This window comes from Pelobates fuscus, chromosome 3, assembly GCF_036172605.1.
Source record: "Pelobates fuscus isolate aPelFus1 chromosome 3, aPelFus1.pri, whole genome shotgun sequence".
Lineage (NCBI taxonomy): Eukaryota > Metazoa > Chordata > Amphibia > Anura > Pelobatidae > Pelobates > Pelobates fuscus.
The window spans coordinates 76,354,656-76,371,217 of NC_086319.1; the positions used below are offsets into that span (position 1 = coordinate 76,354,656).

The window sequence follows — 16,562 nt, forward strand, 5'->3', positions numbered from 1 at the left end:
AGGGACCGCTACCTAGCTGGAACAGGGGAACCGATAGGGGAACCCCACTGCATCTTCCACCAGCTGCGAGAAACTGGCCCAGGGATTAACCCTTTCTCCCCCTACCCCCAGTAACTGGACAACACCTAGTTCTGGAGGCAAAACCCCTGTGCACAAATCGGCACTAGGGGAGGAGAGGGGTTTTGCCGCCCAATCAGGAGAAAGGGCACGAAACCCCGTTTGAATGGGCGCTCCTGGGTGAGGGTTAAGGGGATCCCTCTCATTAAGTGTTGAGCTTTCCTCTTTCCATTATATTGTTTTACATTTTTTTTCTTTTGGTATACCTGCATGGCAGCACTTTGCATGTGTTGTCCATCAGTATATAGTGGTAATACAGGAAAGCATGGTTGATCTGATAACACTAATTAGGACACATAACAATTTATTAATGTGTATGCATATGTCTTTTTTAATTATTCAAAAATAAACTCACATTTTATCTTTTTCTAACTGTCCCTAGGAGGAAATTATCCTTGGCGAAGTGATAACTACATGTGATAATATCCCTCATGTCTTATGCAGCACATTACTAACTGCTCAGGAAAAGCAGAAACTACACCGACGACTCATCAGCCACATCTTGATTGTTTCAGAGCAACTATTTATTTATTATTTGAAAAAAATGGAGTGGAATAAAACCCAGTCTGTTTTCTCAGAAGAAGCCAATCTAACACGGTTGAAAGCACAGCTATTACTTGATTGCTCCAAATTGTAAGTTCTTATATTTAATCCGTGGACGCAGAAAGCAGGTGGGATGGGGTGAATAGATCTCCCTGATTTTGTTTTGGTGTCGGAGGAGAGTAGATAGATTTCCGTCCACTGATGGTCTAGCTATTCAAGAGTTTTACTGTTTAAAATGGCTCTGTCGCGCCATATCCAAAATGAGTATTTCATAAATCTTTATAACATACTCAGATTGGCTGTATTGGAATTTTCTGTGAAATTCTAACCCATCAAAAGATATAGTAGGGACTACGTAATCTTAGTATTTTTCCTATGGTTTATAAAGGGAGGAGTTAACGTTTTGTCAACCTTATCGTTTGTCCACACAAAACCATGTGATTTAAGGTATGCTCTCTAACGGGGTGCTAGTTCACCTACTTTTCCAGCTTGTTTATTTTGATCTGAAATCTGCAATTTCCTTGCTGGTAAATAATCCCATGTGCATCATGAAGGATTGTCCATTCACATAACTTAATCCCTTTATTATTCTGTTCTTTTTGTGGTGGTGTTGTTTTTTTTAAAACATGCATACCATATATTTGAAATATGGGTGTATAGATGGTGCATAAACATAGGATAAAATAGCAGCTTCATATATATACATTGCTGTTCAGCTACAGTCAAAAATGTTTTCATTTTTATTTATTCATTCACCTGTTACAGAAACATTGGGAGATAATGCTTAGAGATCAACTGTTTAATAAAACATGTTTATGTTGCCTTCTTGATAATCTAAGTGCAAGCTCAAATCACTAATCATTTCCATGCGTTTTATTGTATAGTGCTTCAAATAAAGTCTTTACAAAAATATTGGAGAGATTTTACAGTATCCTTTATTTTATAATATTTCAGGACAGGTTCTTACATTTCAGCATAGAAATAGAAATATATTTATTACATATAATAGGTATGACATATAATAGGTATGCCATATAATAGGTATGACATATAATAGGTATGACATATAATAGGTATGACAAAGAGATTTAACTAGAAATATTTCACTTTTGGATGTTTGAGAATGCAACTTCCGAAAATGACAAATGTATTAACACATAATGTTTGTATGTGGGAATAATGCTCACATACAGAGTACAGTTACACCAAGCATTGCAGGCTACAGGAAGGATTAGGGACTATACTGTTAATATTGATGGTATATCACATTAGAAATGAAACAAATTCTGATTTTGTCTTCAGCTTTAATCTGATTTCAGCCCAACATTACTTGATCGCTGAAATAAAAGAATTGGAAGGACAAGACTTAACACAGCGAGAAACTGAAGAAATATTGCCCAATAAATCTAATTTTCCTGAACATACAAACAAGAAAAGCACTTACTATGGAAGCATCAACCCACATTTCACCATGGCCTACTTTGTAAGGCTTGGCAGACCTAAAAAGAGCCCTCAAAAACTACAGAAAGATATAGACTTAATGCAGGTAATTGTATCATTTGTTTATTCATTTATCAAGACAGATGCATAATTTGAAGCAATGCAGTCTGGGAGAGCGCCCTCCTTATTTAAGGTAAGGGTGCAAGGACCCAGGTTCAGGAATAGTATCCACTTAGAAATAAAAGTTATCCGGTGCTCCCTATGAAAAATAAAGACACACAGTAGATGCGATGCTGTTTTAGATTGCCAATGAAGAGATATTATTTTCACTATGAGGAGTGCTCGCCAACTTTTTTTTCTTTTTATAAATATAATTTGATGATGTATTGCAATGTTACAGAATTTGTCTTTCTATGGTTTCCAGACAACATTGTCAATGGCAGAAGTCGTTTTTCGATTTTCATAAAGTATTTGGAAGATGTCTTTTAATATATTTGATCTGTTTTCCTTTATGGTCGCCCCTTTAGAAGCCACATGTTTGAATGCATTTACAGCTCCAGTCCTATCTTATTTTGATAAATAAACCTAACCAGACTTTATATTATTGTACCAAGTTGTAAATGCTAAGTATATGGAGATATGCAATACTCAAGCGCTTAAACATGGGCATGTCGCATAAACATATCGCAGAATGAGCAAGATTCTGTTATGAGATAAACTCATCTACCTAATTAACACTTTTTTATAGACTGCAATGGGATAAATGCTATTTAGTCACACAAAACTAAGTGCAATGATAGGTTTTGACCTTGTTCTGTGTTTAGCTGCTTTTCGCAACATCACCCACTTTGGCCACACCATCCCGTTTGGGATGAGTTGAACGAATATCTCTGACGCTGCTTCTATGGCGCAAAATGTATCACTAATCTGTATGTTAATTCTCCAAAGAAGTAATTGGTTTGATTATAAGGGACAATGTGAAAATTATTATATTTACCATGATACCAAAGAGAGCAGGAATGAGCAAAGGGTCTGTGACACCTGGATGCAAATTTGGCACCCTCTGTAGGAATGGCTTTTCATGTCCTACCTCTTCCCTTCATGTCAATGACCATATTTATGCCTATCCTATCTAAAAATGCACATGTGGTGTCCAGGGTTAGAGGTAGCCCACTGATGATGTAGAGCAGGAGAGGACTCAGTTCATGAATAGTAGTGGTGACCAGGTTTAGAAGTAGGGAGATGGGCCATAGGAGGGGACACTAGTTTAAGATAGAAGAATCAATGTTTAGAGCTAGAGGGAGAAAAGGAGACATCAAAACTGACATTACTTTATATGTACGTAATTAATCATAAAATAAGCCCATAGGGAATTGGATATGCTACATCTCCTTCAGGAGCTTTTTCTTGTCGATTTTGATCCTCTGTTTGACCTTCGGTTTCTTCTTTTTCCCAAGCTCAACTTTCTGTTTCTTTGTGGTACCTGCCATTTTCTTTTCTTCAGCATTTTTAATCCTAACTAGAATTTTGTACAGTCAACCGCCATCAACCTGAATGTGTGCAATGTGCGCTGATGTTGTTGCATATTTGTGTCATGAAAGCTGTATTGTGGGTGGTTAATATTTGTGCCCTGTGTGGGTGACTGTGTGACTATTGCATGTTGAGTGACTGTTAGTATGTGTGGGGTGTCTGTGTTGAGGCTGCGTGTGAGTTGGTTGTGCATGTTGTGGGTGAGGAGACTGTTAATGGAATCGTAGTTTGTACTATGTGGGTAGAGGCTGAATGTGCAGTTGCTGTATTGTATGTAAGGAGTTGTGTTTAGAGTGACTGTGTATAGGTTAGCTGTGTGTTGTGTGTTGAGTGGCTGTGTATAGGGTAGCTGTGTGTTGTGTGTTGAGTGGCTGTGTATAGGGTAGCTGTGTGTTGTGTGTTGAGTGGCTGTGTATAGGGTAGCTGTGTGTTGTGTGTTGAGTGGCTGTGTATAGGGAAGCTGTGTGTTGTGTGTGGAGTGGCTGTGTATAGGGTAGCTGTGTGTTGTGTGTGGAGTGGCTGTGTATAGGGTAGCTGTGTGTTGTGTGTGGAGTGGCTGTGTATAGGGTAGGGTAGCTGTGTGTTGTGTGTTGAGTGGCTGTGTATAGGGTAGCTGTGTGTTGTGTGTGGAGTGGCTGTGTATAGGGTAGCTGTGTGTTGTGTGTGTAGTGTCTGTGTATAGGGTAGCTGTGTGTTGTGTGTTGAGTGACTGTGTAAAGGGTAGCTGTGTGTTGTGTGTTGAGTGGCTGTGTATAGGGTAGCTGTGTGTTGTGTGTTGAGTGGCTGTGTATGTTGCATGTGGGGAAGATGTGTGAGTGATATAGTTGAAAGTCTAAAATATATAGTGATTTCAAATACTTTTTTTTTTTTTAATGTTTGTAGTTTGAAAACATACCACAACTGGATTTAAAGAAAGTTCAAACATTGATTCCAAGGCGAAAGGATGAAAGCACATTTCCCCAAACTATGCAATGTGAGTAAACGACATTTTACAGTTTCTGGTTTTTCTCTAACAGCATATTTTGTGTATTGAAAATGTTGGCCAATGTAACCAATTTAAAAAGGTTACTCAACCAGAATATTTCGTTATTTTAACTATTGCGGCCTACTTTTCGTAATTCAGCATACATTTTACAACAGTCAATTCTTTTTGTAATAAGTGTTTAGTATAATTTGGGGAATTGATATTGTACTCAACTTACTGTGAACTGACAAAAAAATCTGCTTATGGGCTTATATTCTGATAAAAACTTTCTACAGTCATTGTTTTCACAATAAAACATAGCAGGAGATATTTGTTAGGAACATTTTAAACGCAGCAATTTTGTCCTAAAAATATGCAGTTCACGTTTAAATTCTCTACATTTCACTAAGAAGTGATGTAGTTTATGTAATTGATGGAGAAATAAGTATTGCCTGGTAAAATAACTTCAACTTTGAACTACATATACTGAGTTTATTATCCACTTTAGCCACAAGTGGAACCCCAATGTCACAACTCTCAAGGCAACTAAACTATGGAGAATCCATTGGGTTACCTTATTTAGAACTTTCTGTTATTAGCATGACTACGTTTGAAAATGTACACCCTATTGGAACCGTATTCTATCACCTATAGTTGTCCCCATCCACAGGATTGCACTTGATTGCACTATATTTACTGAGCAATATATGATCAGATTCCCATCACTCCACATGTTATACAGTATGGTGGCAGTTTGTTTTCCTATTGACCTTAGAGTGATTTTGAGTACTTCAAAAGAAAAAAAAATGATGCTTTCTTCATTATTTTAGTACTAAATGTAAAGGCCACATTCTATTGTCCTTTTATAGGTGATGCAATAAGAACTCCTTGCCCAAACATTCATTCGGAAGACCAGAAAATAAAAGAAAAAAGCAGTCCCAGAAAATATGTAACGTTAAAGGTTTGTATTCTATTTATTAACTAAAGGGATAACTAGAAACCACTAGGCCCTGGTGCGAAAATTGCCCTGGGGCCCCCCATGTGTCTATTTCCCCCCCTAACCACTCCATGTGTCAGGACTTACCTGTCAAATCCTCTTTGGCTCCGTTCTGACACTATGCGGAAAAGTCCCCGCCCCCTTCTCTGACGCGGCTTTCTCATGCCCTTATAGAGAAACCGCGCCAGTTTTAAAATTGCTTAGTGAAAGTGTTAGGTTACTTCCGCATTCATATTGCCGGCTAAGCTCCTCTTCGTTGAAAATTGTGTACCGAACTCCTGGATTGTTAAACGGATTCCCTGCCTTCTCCTCTCCTGACTGAATTTCGTTTATCCTGCTCTCTCCAATCCTCAAGAACCGGACTGTTAGAAAGTTTATGCTCCTTCCTGATTTCAGTTACCCAGCCTGTGGAAGACTACTCCCATCATACTCTAAGTATACACTTAATCATAATTCTGGGAATTGCATTATTAATGAACTTTAACCTACTTGCTAACTATCTCCTGCTACAACTTTGTTGCCACTATCTCTGCTACAATTGCTATTACTTTTGCTTTCATCTAATTGCTTCCAGTATCCACGAATCCTTAAAGCTACAGTAATTGTGCTTAAAGGACTTTTTTCCTATCATTAGTTACACGCTGTTAAAAAATAAGGAATTTTCTAATCTGCAGTTGTGTTCCACATCTATTCTACTTGTGACATAACACCATGTGTCTCATTCCCTCCCCCGCCAGCCCCTCCATGTGTCTCATTCCCCCCCCCACCAGTCTCTCCACGTGCCCTATTCTCCCCCCAGCCCCTCCACATGTCTCATTACCCCCCCAGCCCCTCTATGTGTCACACACATGTGTCTCTCCCACCTCCAAGCCTCTCCATGTGTCTCTCTCACGCCCCAAGTATCTCTCCCACCACCCAACTTCTCAATGTGTCTCTCCCAACTCTTCCATGTGTCTCTCCCACCAACATGTGTGAAAGACACACACACACACAGAGCTGGCCTTAGGCCCTTAGGTGCCCTGTGCGAAAAATCTTCTCAGCCCCCCCTCTGTCATTCCTTTTATAGTGTATTAAATAAATAATTATTTAAAAACAAAAATGAATTCCTCCTTTCCTGATATTACCTAGTTGGGAGAGGGGCTGATCTGAATCTGGTCTGCCCCTCCACTGGGTGCAGACCATGCGTAACTGTCTCGCAAGCTCAGAGACTTGCAGTGTCCTGTGGTAATCTGCGGCAGTGCTCTGATTGGCCGGAGCTAGGAAGACAGCTACTTATGGTCTGCAGCCAACAGAAGTGCATGCCAGATGTGTCAGACTGCAGAGTCACATGCACACAGTCCCACAGTCAGATGCACACAGTTATACATATACACTGTCAAATACACAGGATCAGGCAGAAACACACAGGTACAGGCAGTTACACACATAAACAGTTACAGGCAGATAAACACACTCACACAGTTACAGGCAGACAGTAACACACAGTTACATACAGTCACACACACACACTATTAAAATCAGACAGTAACACACACATACACACACAGTTACAGACAGACAATGACAAACACACACAGGTACAGGCAGACAGTCACATACATACAGTCACACATACAGTCTCTCACACACACAGTTACATGCAGGCAGTGCCGGTGCTAGGATTTTTGACTACACAGGCGAAGATGCATTTTGACGCCCCCCCCCCCCCCCCCAAAAAAAATAAACAATGCATCTTCACCTCTGTGTCTCGTAGCCCCCTTTTGAATTTCTTACCCCCATTAGTGTTGCATATCCACTCTCTTGAATGTCTTACCCCTTTGGCTCCTTTGTGCCTTACACCCCCCTTTAGTGTGTCTCCTACAACCCCTCTTATGTATTTCTTACTTCCCCGCCAGCCCCTTTCTGTCTCTTTCTTCCCCCCAGCCCCTATCTATCTCTTTTTCTCCCACATAGACACAGGCAAAAATACATACATGCACAAATACACAAACATACAGACACACAACCATACAAGCACACAGACATAATTATTCAGGCACACAGTCACAAAGATATACAGACACATACAGTCATAAAAGGCACACAATCAAACAAACACAGTCATACAATCTACACATACAGGTACATTGTCGTACAAACACAGACATACATTCATACACCGGCACAAAGAAATACAGACACATACATAAAGAAACATAGAGATAGGCATATAGAGACATACATACACAATGATACAGAGACATACATACACAGACAGTTATAAAGAGACATACAGACAAGGCATACAGAGACATACATACACAGACAAACAAAGAACCCTGCACACTGATACCGTGTAAATGCTACGGCCATCCACAGTGGTGGATGCTCCGTGTCAGGCGGACGTCGCTGGATCCACCAGTAAAGTCTTCAAAAGGAATAAACGCAGGCAACACTCCAATAGTAAGGATGGCATATTTACTGGTAGGTGAACCACCCCATAGAAAGTGTGACGTTTCAGCTCATGCAATAAGGCTCTGCTCAGCCAAAACGTTGCACTTTCTATGGGGTGGTTCACCTATCAATAAATATACCATCCTTACTATTGGAGTGTTGCCTGCGTTTATTCCTTTTGAATACATACACAGACAGCCATACAGAGACATACAGACTGTATGTCTCTGTATGACGGTCTGTGTATGTACACAGGATGGCTAAAAGAGAGATCCCCATCTGTCGTGCAACTTCAACAATGCTTTGAAAGCTGGGGCTCTACCGATTCCCCATGCTTGCAGGATTGTATTTAGCAAGGAGCAGTATTTGTGTGTTTGACTGTAAGCATGTGTTTGTATGGAGTATGTTTGTATGATTGTAGGGGTGTGTTTGTATGTTGTGTTTGCGTTTGAATGTAAGCATGCATTTATGTGTAGTGTTGGTTTTTGAACGCAGGTGTGTTTATATATAATTTCGGTGTCTGATACAGAGGTGTGTTTGTATGTAGTGTTGACATTTGAATGCAGGGGTGTGTTTGTATGTTGTGTTGACGTTTGCATGCAGGTGTTTATTTGTGTGTAGTGTTGGTGTTTGAATGCTGAGATATATGCACATATACACATACACTGCCACACACGCACACACTGTGATACACATACACAAAGATACACACACTGACACATTCAGATACACATATACACAAACTGATGCACATTCAGATAGACAGACGCACAGATACACACACATACACACAAACACACACACACACACTGACAGACAGACATATACACAGAGACACACTGACAGACAGACATATACACAGAGACACACTGACAGACACACTGACACACAGACATACATATACACACAGACAGACATATACACACAGACAGACATATACACACAGACAGACATATACACACAGACAGACATATACACACAGACAGACATATACACACAGACAGACATATACACACAGACAGACATATACACACAGACAGACATATACACACAGACAGACATATACACACAGACAGACATATACACACAGACAGACATATACACACAGACAGACATATACACACAGACAGACATATACACACAGACACACACACTGACACACAGAAAGACATATACACACACTGACACACAGACAGACATATACACACACTGACACACAGACAGACATATACACACACTGACACACAGACAGACATATACACACACTGACACACAGACAGACATATACACACACTGACACACAGACAGACATATACACACACTGACACACAGACAGACATATACACACACTGACACACAGACAGACATATACACACACTGACACACAGACAGACATATACACAGACACACACTGACAGACAGGTTCAGGAGGGTGGCTTACCTGGGATCCAAAGTGCTGCGTGAGGTAGTTGGGAGTTGGAGGAGCTGGTCCTGCCCAGCCCCCCTCCTCTCTGCCTTCTCTTGCTCTTGCTACTCGAGTCTTCTTGGGAGGACTTCCTCCCATGCTGGCGAGAAGGTGGCCGGCGGCAGCTCCGCCCCTGCTGGGCGCCAGCCGCGCTGTGTGCTACAGAGGGAGCAGGGATATGACGTGTCATATCCCCGCCCCCTCCACACAGTCCGCGGCGCTGCATTTGGCGCTCGGCCACGCTACAAGAAGTGACCGGCAGGAGAGGGGAGCTGTGCGCTTCCCTCCTGCCGGTCACCCGGACTTTTGCGCCCCCGGGCCGGTGCGCCCTAAGGCGGCCGCCTGTGCCGCCTTATGGACGCACCGGCCCTGCATGCAGGCAGTCACATTCACAGAGACAGACAGTCACACACACACACACACACACACAGACAGCTTCACACACAGAGGCAGACAGTCACAAAGGCATACAGTCACACACACACACACACAGGCAGACAGTCACACACACACGCAAACAGTCACAGACACAGACAGCCACACACACACTATCAGACACACACACAAACTGGCAGACAGACACACACACGCAGATAGACAGTCTCACACACACACACACAGGCAGACAGTCACACACACACACACAGAGGCAGACAGTCACACACACATGCAGACAGCCACACACACACAGGCAGTCACACACACACACACACAGGCAGACAGTCACACACAGGCAGACAGCCACACACACAGGCAGACAGTTGCACATACTCACACACACTCACAGACTGTCCTTTATGGTCTGGGAGGAGAGAAGGCAGTGCAGCTCTGGTTGTTGGGGAAGCAGGGACTCCTTCCTGCTTCCCATGCAGCCGTCATTTGAGCCCCGCCGTAATTTAAGCTCCGCTCCTATCACAATGCTGGGAGGTTTTTTTCCTAATCCCGGGTGGAGAATAATGAAATCCTCCACCCAGGTAGCCGGCCATGTGTGAGCTGTGTCGGCCACATGGCGCCACCTACTCCATGGCGCCCTGTGTGGCCGCACAGCTCGCACACCCCTATGGCCAGTCCTGCACACACACACACTGACAGACACATACTCACTGACAGACACACACATACACACACTGACAGACACACACACACTATCAGACACACACACAAACTGACAGACAGACAGACACACACACACACTGACAAACACACACAAATGGACAGACACACACACTGACAGACACACACACACATTTTTGCACACTCTCACAAATTAATGTAGCTTTTTTGAGGCCCACCCAGCCTCCCTACATTTGGTAGAGCTGGTCTGGGTCCTCTCCCTGGAGTCCAGTGTGGGGCTGTGCTGTGACAGTTCCTCTCTCCTCCCGCGCGCTGTTTAGTATGCCAGGGCTGGAATGATGTCGTATTCTGGCTCCCGGCATCACTGAGGGCGAGGGAGGAGAGTGGAACTGTCAGGTTAGTGCTCCCTTGCCGCTCCTGCCGAATGCCGCCTGCCTTCTGTCCTCCCCTCTGGTATATATCGGCAGAGTAGGCACCTGCCATTCAGGTTAGCAGGTGCCTACTCTGGCTCACTGTACAAGCGCCAATTCGGGGATGCCCTAGGTGGGCCCCCTGTTACAGGGCTTTGGTGGTTGCAGGGGTCAGCAGGGTGGCCGGGCCCCCTGGAGTGACATGCCGGTTGGAGTTGCGACCCCTGAGACCATGGTAGTTCGGCCACTGGATTAATCACTAATCAATGAAATGTGGTGAACTGAAAAATTCATAGTAAAGTAGAATGAGATTTTTTTTTCAAATTAGTTATCTTGGGCTCAGTTTTCCAAATCACTTGGCTGTTTCTTGAATAGAACACTAAGAGTTCAAGTGTACCGTGTCTATCTTTATTACCTTAAATCACTTTCAATAACCAATTAAACTGTTTTTATAGTTAAACATTGCAGGAAGAGAAACAATTGACATATATGCACACAGTCTTTTAGGGTGAGTTAATTGCTTCCTCTTAGCTCTAGTGTTTCATTGCCTTTTGGGCACGTACGCACGAGACATTCTATTTGTTCCTCTTGCGGTTTCAGCATATTGATCCAAATTAACAACAACAAAAGTTAAATCTGGTTTCAAGTTAGAAATATTGGTGTCATTATTGGCAGAAAAAGATGAATACATTTTCATAAAATGCTAGTGAAGCTCCGAATTCATTATTAAATAAAAACAAGCATAGAGTTTTATTAAGTTGGTGAACTCATTTCTCATTGGACACTTACAGTTAGCTTGAATTGAAATTGCCATGTACCAATATCTTAAAACTATTACAGGGTTATTCACCTAAGTGAGAATTCAAAGTGATTTTAAAATTTTAAGGCCAAAGTAGACAAAATGGAATCATAGCTGACTTAGAGAATAATTAGCTGTTTGGCTATTTTGACCTTAATTTGAAATTCCCTTTAATTCCCACTCTAGTGCATAACCATGAAAATGTATGATTTATACTAAGCAAACATATTTTTTCCATTTAGAAATGGCCCTCGTGTCCTAATCTGATGATCAGTGACCTGGTAAAGGAATTATGTGTTTCCATAAAACAATATTCTTCTGAATGCCCAGAGATTCTGAGCTGGGCAGGCACAGTAAAGACTGAAGAGCATACATTGTCTCAGGATCTCAAAAGGTATGTTACATAGTTCTGCAAACATGTGAACACCATTATTGAGCTGTGTAAAAGTGTTCTTAAAGGAACACCATAGGGTCAGAAACACAAACATGTCCCCCGGTTCCTGTTTAGAAGGGATTAAAACTTACCTTATTTCCAGCACTGTGTGGGTCCACTGGCGCTGGTCCAGCCCCCGATCCACCTCCTTGGTGACATCATCAGAATTTAATATTTTTAGCCAATAAATAGAAAACATTGGACTGGCTGAAATTGGCATGGAGGCAGGATGGGGGCGGGGTCAAACACCCGTTTGACCAATCACACCTCCTCATAGAGATGCAGAGCGTGGAGACGCTGAACAGCAGTGCTGCACATTGTGCAACACTGCCCCAGAAAGCATCTCCAGTGGCCATCTGAGGAGTGGCCTTTGGAGGTGTCCCTAGGGGGCAATGTAAACACTGCCTTTTCTCTGAAAAGACTGTGTTTGCATGAAAATGCCTGAAGGGAATGATTATACTCACCAGAACAAATACCATAAGCTGTAATTGTTCTGGTGACTATAGCATCCCTTTAATAGAAAGTTGTTGAGAGTGTGGGCTGATCCGGGACTAAGCCTTCCATTGCCATGTTTGCATCTCCCTTTGCCTTCTATGAGAATCAGTACTGAAATCTGGTTTTGTTTTATGTCATTTTAGTTATCTTTCTTTCACCTTACCTATCGTTATTATGCGTGGGCACATCTGTATCTTAATAATTTTACAGTCCCTAGATATCCAATACCTCCTCAAGGGGGAACCTGGGTGGGTTACTATTTTGCAGTGCTAAACTGGAGGGGGAGCCTCCTGGGTGGGTTAATATTTACCAATGCTAAGCCTTCATTTTCGTTTTATGGTTACCAAGCCTGTATTATCCATATATATTTTATAATCCCTGCCTTTCTTTAGCCACATACTTAGACATGGTTATATCACATGTGTGGTTTATTTAATAAAATGTGCAGTATTCTCGACATGACATTATACAATTCATAACTTTTCCTTCCGTATATAATTTAGCTAAAATGTCATTACAAGCCTGTAATTTTCACTCTGTACTGCAAAAATAAAAACCGAAGAATGTCAAAGAAAGTTGTTGAGAAAAGTTATAAAATTCAGACAATTATCATGGAAATAAATTGAATCACCAGATACATGCTGTTGGTTTCCATGGTAATTGCACCACTTTGATAATTTTACTCAATTCTTTCATACAGCTATCTATAATCTCACATTTTAGGTTTCCCAACATCTATCCACAGCCTATGTTAACGTTAAAAATGCATTAAAAGAAGAACATGAACAACTGCTGATATGTAGTATTTATTTTTATTTTTTTACTTTTTGTATTTTTGTCAGTAAAAAAAAGATACTGGTCAAGACAAGATAAAGAAAGCTGTTATCAATAAATCAAGCAGGGGTTTATTCACTAAATAGCGACTTGCAGTGAACTGAAAACCAAATGGCAAAATCTTGTAACAGCGGCAATATGTTTTGTAGTTTGATTTTTATTTCACTATAGTTTAGTGTTTTACAAACCCCTAGGGTGTACAATGCTTAGCCATAGTTTCAAATATGTCTCTGTATTAAATGTAAAAAAAAATAACACTTTGATGGGAAAAGACATCGAAGAACAGAAACATGAGTGAAATACAAATGTAAGTATATTCGCCTTATGATGATCTGTGTATATTTAAAGGCTGGTAGAAGATTCATCTTTGCAGAAACCATCTATGGTAGGAGATCCATATTGTGATGAAGAGATACCTCCATTAATACGAGCCTTACCTCACGGAATAGGTGATAAAGTCAAACTTCACAAAATGCAGGAGTTACTAAAGGTGAGGGAACTTTTTATCATGATTCATACATTAAACCTCTATTAATGTTTTTTGTTTTTTTTGTTTTTTTTAATTCTTTATTTTTGTAGTGCTTAGAGTTACAAACACGCGTGTATTGCCACGACAGCAGATACAAGCCGATGGAATAACAAAGAATAGACAGTTCCATGGCAATCATTGACAGCACAATTTTTTAAAAGGGAGCAGGCTAGCTATAGATGTCTATAACATTAGTTTCAATCAAGCTGGTAGCTACGAACGGTAGGATAGACATTTTGAGTAACATCAAGAATGTATAAAGATTAACATATGATATACAGGCTTAGGTAATTCACTGTATTGTAGGTTACATTACATTAGTCTCGATTAGAGTCCTGCATAGCAGGTTGATCCCAGTGCCTATGCTTATGTTGTTATAATGTCACAGCATATGCTAAACAGGCTAATCTGACCATCTATTGCTGCCTACCATGTTAAGTAATCACATGAATGCCAAGATCAACATTTGACAAAGTCTCTTAATGTTTCTTAAGGTTAAAATCTCGTGGCTTTGAATTTTGGCGCCAATAGGCGTGCCAAATCATTTGTTTCCATTTGTATTCTCTATTTCAATTTGCACCCTCTAAAAATAATTGGTGAACGTAAGCTACTTGGGATATCTTGAACTTTGTTTTTTTGTTTTAGGGGTTTATTCCTTAAAATTAGGATTAATCATAATGACAGGGGATTGCAAATTTCAGGTCAAACATCCTATCTGGAAAAATATGATTTGCAATTGAAATTGAAATTCTTTTTATATATTTAAAATTTCCAATTTTGATGAATACATCCCATTGTAAAACAATGACAACACACTTGTTCTTCTAAAGGAACACTTACCAGGCAACTTTGTAATGTGAGTTCTCTTTGCAATAAATTATGATTTATTTTCTCTTTAGGATTTGGACCACTCCCAGGAGCAGTGTCAAAAAGGACAGGAGACAAAAGCAAGTCCACACCCACAGGCTTCTTCTGTGGATATCCTACTCCCAAAGAAACCATTACTCAGGAGGGCTGATGCTCAGCCATCTGACAGAATCTACACAAACACAACTGACATCGCAAAATATCCACCTGTGTACAACCACTTCTCAAATGAGGTAAGTAAGTCACAATACAAAGTTCTGAGGTAACCTTGATGGAACAGGTGGATGACATCGGTAGGAGCTCTGAGAGACTGGTCCCAAACTCTGGGATATTTAAAGTGAGAATTCAGAATGAATTTCAAATTTAAGGCCAGAGCTGCCGAACTGAAAGCAGAGCTGACAGAGAATATTTAAATTTTTGCTGTTTTGACCTTAAAGAACCACTATAATGCCAGGAAAACATACTCATTTTCTAAGCTCTATAGGGTCTCTAGGTCCGCTGCACTCTTAGGGTCCCCCTCCCAGTGGGCTCTAGGGTGAGGAAGGGGTTAAACACATACCTTTTCTCCACTGCCTGGGGGGACTCTCCGCCTCCTTTCCCGTCATCGGCTGAATGCGCATGCGCGGCCAGAGCCGCGCGCGCATTCAGCCAGTCCATAGGAAAGCATTCTCAATGGACACTGGCGTCTTCTCACTGTGAAAATCACAGTAAGAAGCGCGGAAGCGCCTCTAGCGGCTGTCAATGAGACAGCCACTAAAGGCTGGATTAACCCATAGGTAAACATAGCAGTTTCTCTGAAACTGCTATGTTTACAGCAGAAAGGGTTAATCCTAGATGGACCTGGCACCCAGACCACTTCATTAAGGTGAAGTGGTCTGGGTGCCTATAGTGGTCCTTTAAATTTGAAGTTCCGTTTGAAAGAAATCTTTTTGTTGTGACCTTTTGACTTTGTTGAAAGTCTGTTATAATAAACTGAACATGTTAGCCTTATGGTAATCAGTATGGGTTTGGAGAGGTACTGTGATGTCCTTCCTTTACTTTTGATTTGATTTACAGTTCACTTTTTAGCTCTACATCCCCCTGCCACTTACTAAGCTGTAGTTTTAAATGAACATGGTTAATCGCATATGCTGAATAGCTACATAGTTTGTACATGGTTAGTATTATATCAAGAAGATCCGATCTGTCCTAAATGGTTACAGTGTATATCTTTGGAGTGATACATAAATAGCATATCTCTGTGCAAACTGTTTGCAACCTATGCTTTTTAAACAGTATTCCATCACATTATCTTTTATACTATCGCAGTATATAGTCAGTGCTAACCATTAAAATGGCTTTTTACTAATTGGAATTGGAATTCAGGCACAGATAGTTAATCTGGAAAAACTATGCCACTCTACTATATAGTTTAGCTATTTTAGCTTGAATTTTGTCCTTCAGTTTCAATTTTCACTACATTTTGAAGTTTATCACATAAACCACATGTACTTTTTTGTTTTGTCTATTGTGACCTAAAATTGTAAAGTCATTTTGACTCTCTGTGGTTTTCAGAATCACCTGAAGATGGCAGTATTGGTGTGTGTAACAAAAAAAGGATAGATTGGGAAAATACATGCAATTTATGGTACA

The 16,562-nt window shown here is 40.9% G+C and overlaps 1 protein-coding gene across 1 annotated transcript in view; it reads left to right on the top strand.

Annotated features, from left to right (window-relative positions):
• Positions 1 to 16,562, top strand: part of CCDC87 (coiled-coil domain containing 87) — a 53,269-nt gene that overhangs the window by 8,156 nt on the left and 28,551 nt on the right. The window contains exons 5-11 of the mRNA XM_063446150.1: positions 500 to 750; positions 1,963 to 2,206; positions 4,513 to 4,603; positions 5,464 to 5,555; positions 12,015 to 12,166; positions 13,883 to 14,024; positions 14,963 to 15,163. Coding sequence (XP_063302220.1) covers positions 500 to 750; positions 1,963 to 2,206; positions 4,513 to 4,603; positions 5,464 to 5,555; positions 12,015 to 12,166; positions 13,883 to 14,024; positions 14,963 to 15,163 — 1,173 coding nt within the window. The remainder of the gene's footprint in view (positions 1 to 499; positions 751 to 1,962; positions 2,207 to 4,512; positions 4,604 to 5,463; positions 5,556 to 12,014; positions 12,167 to 13,882; positions 14,025 to 14,962; positions 15,164 to 16,562) is intronic.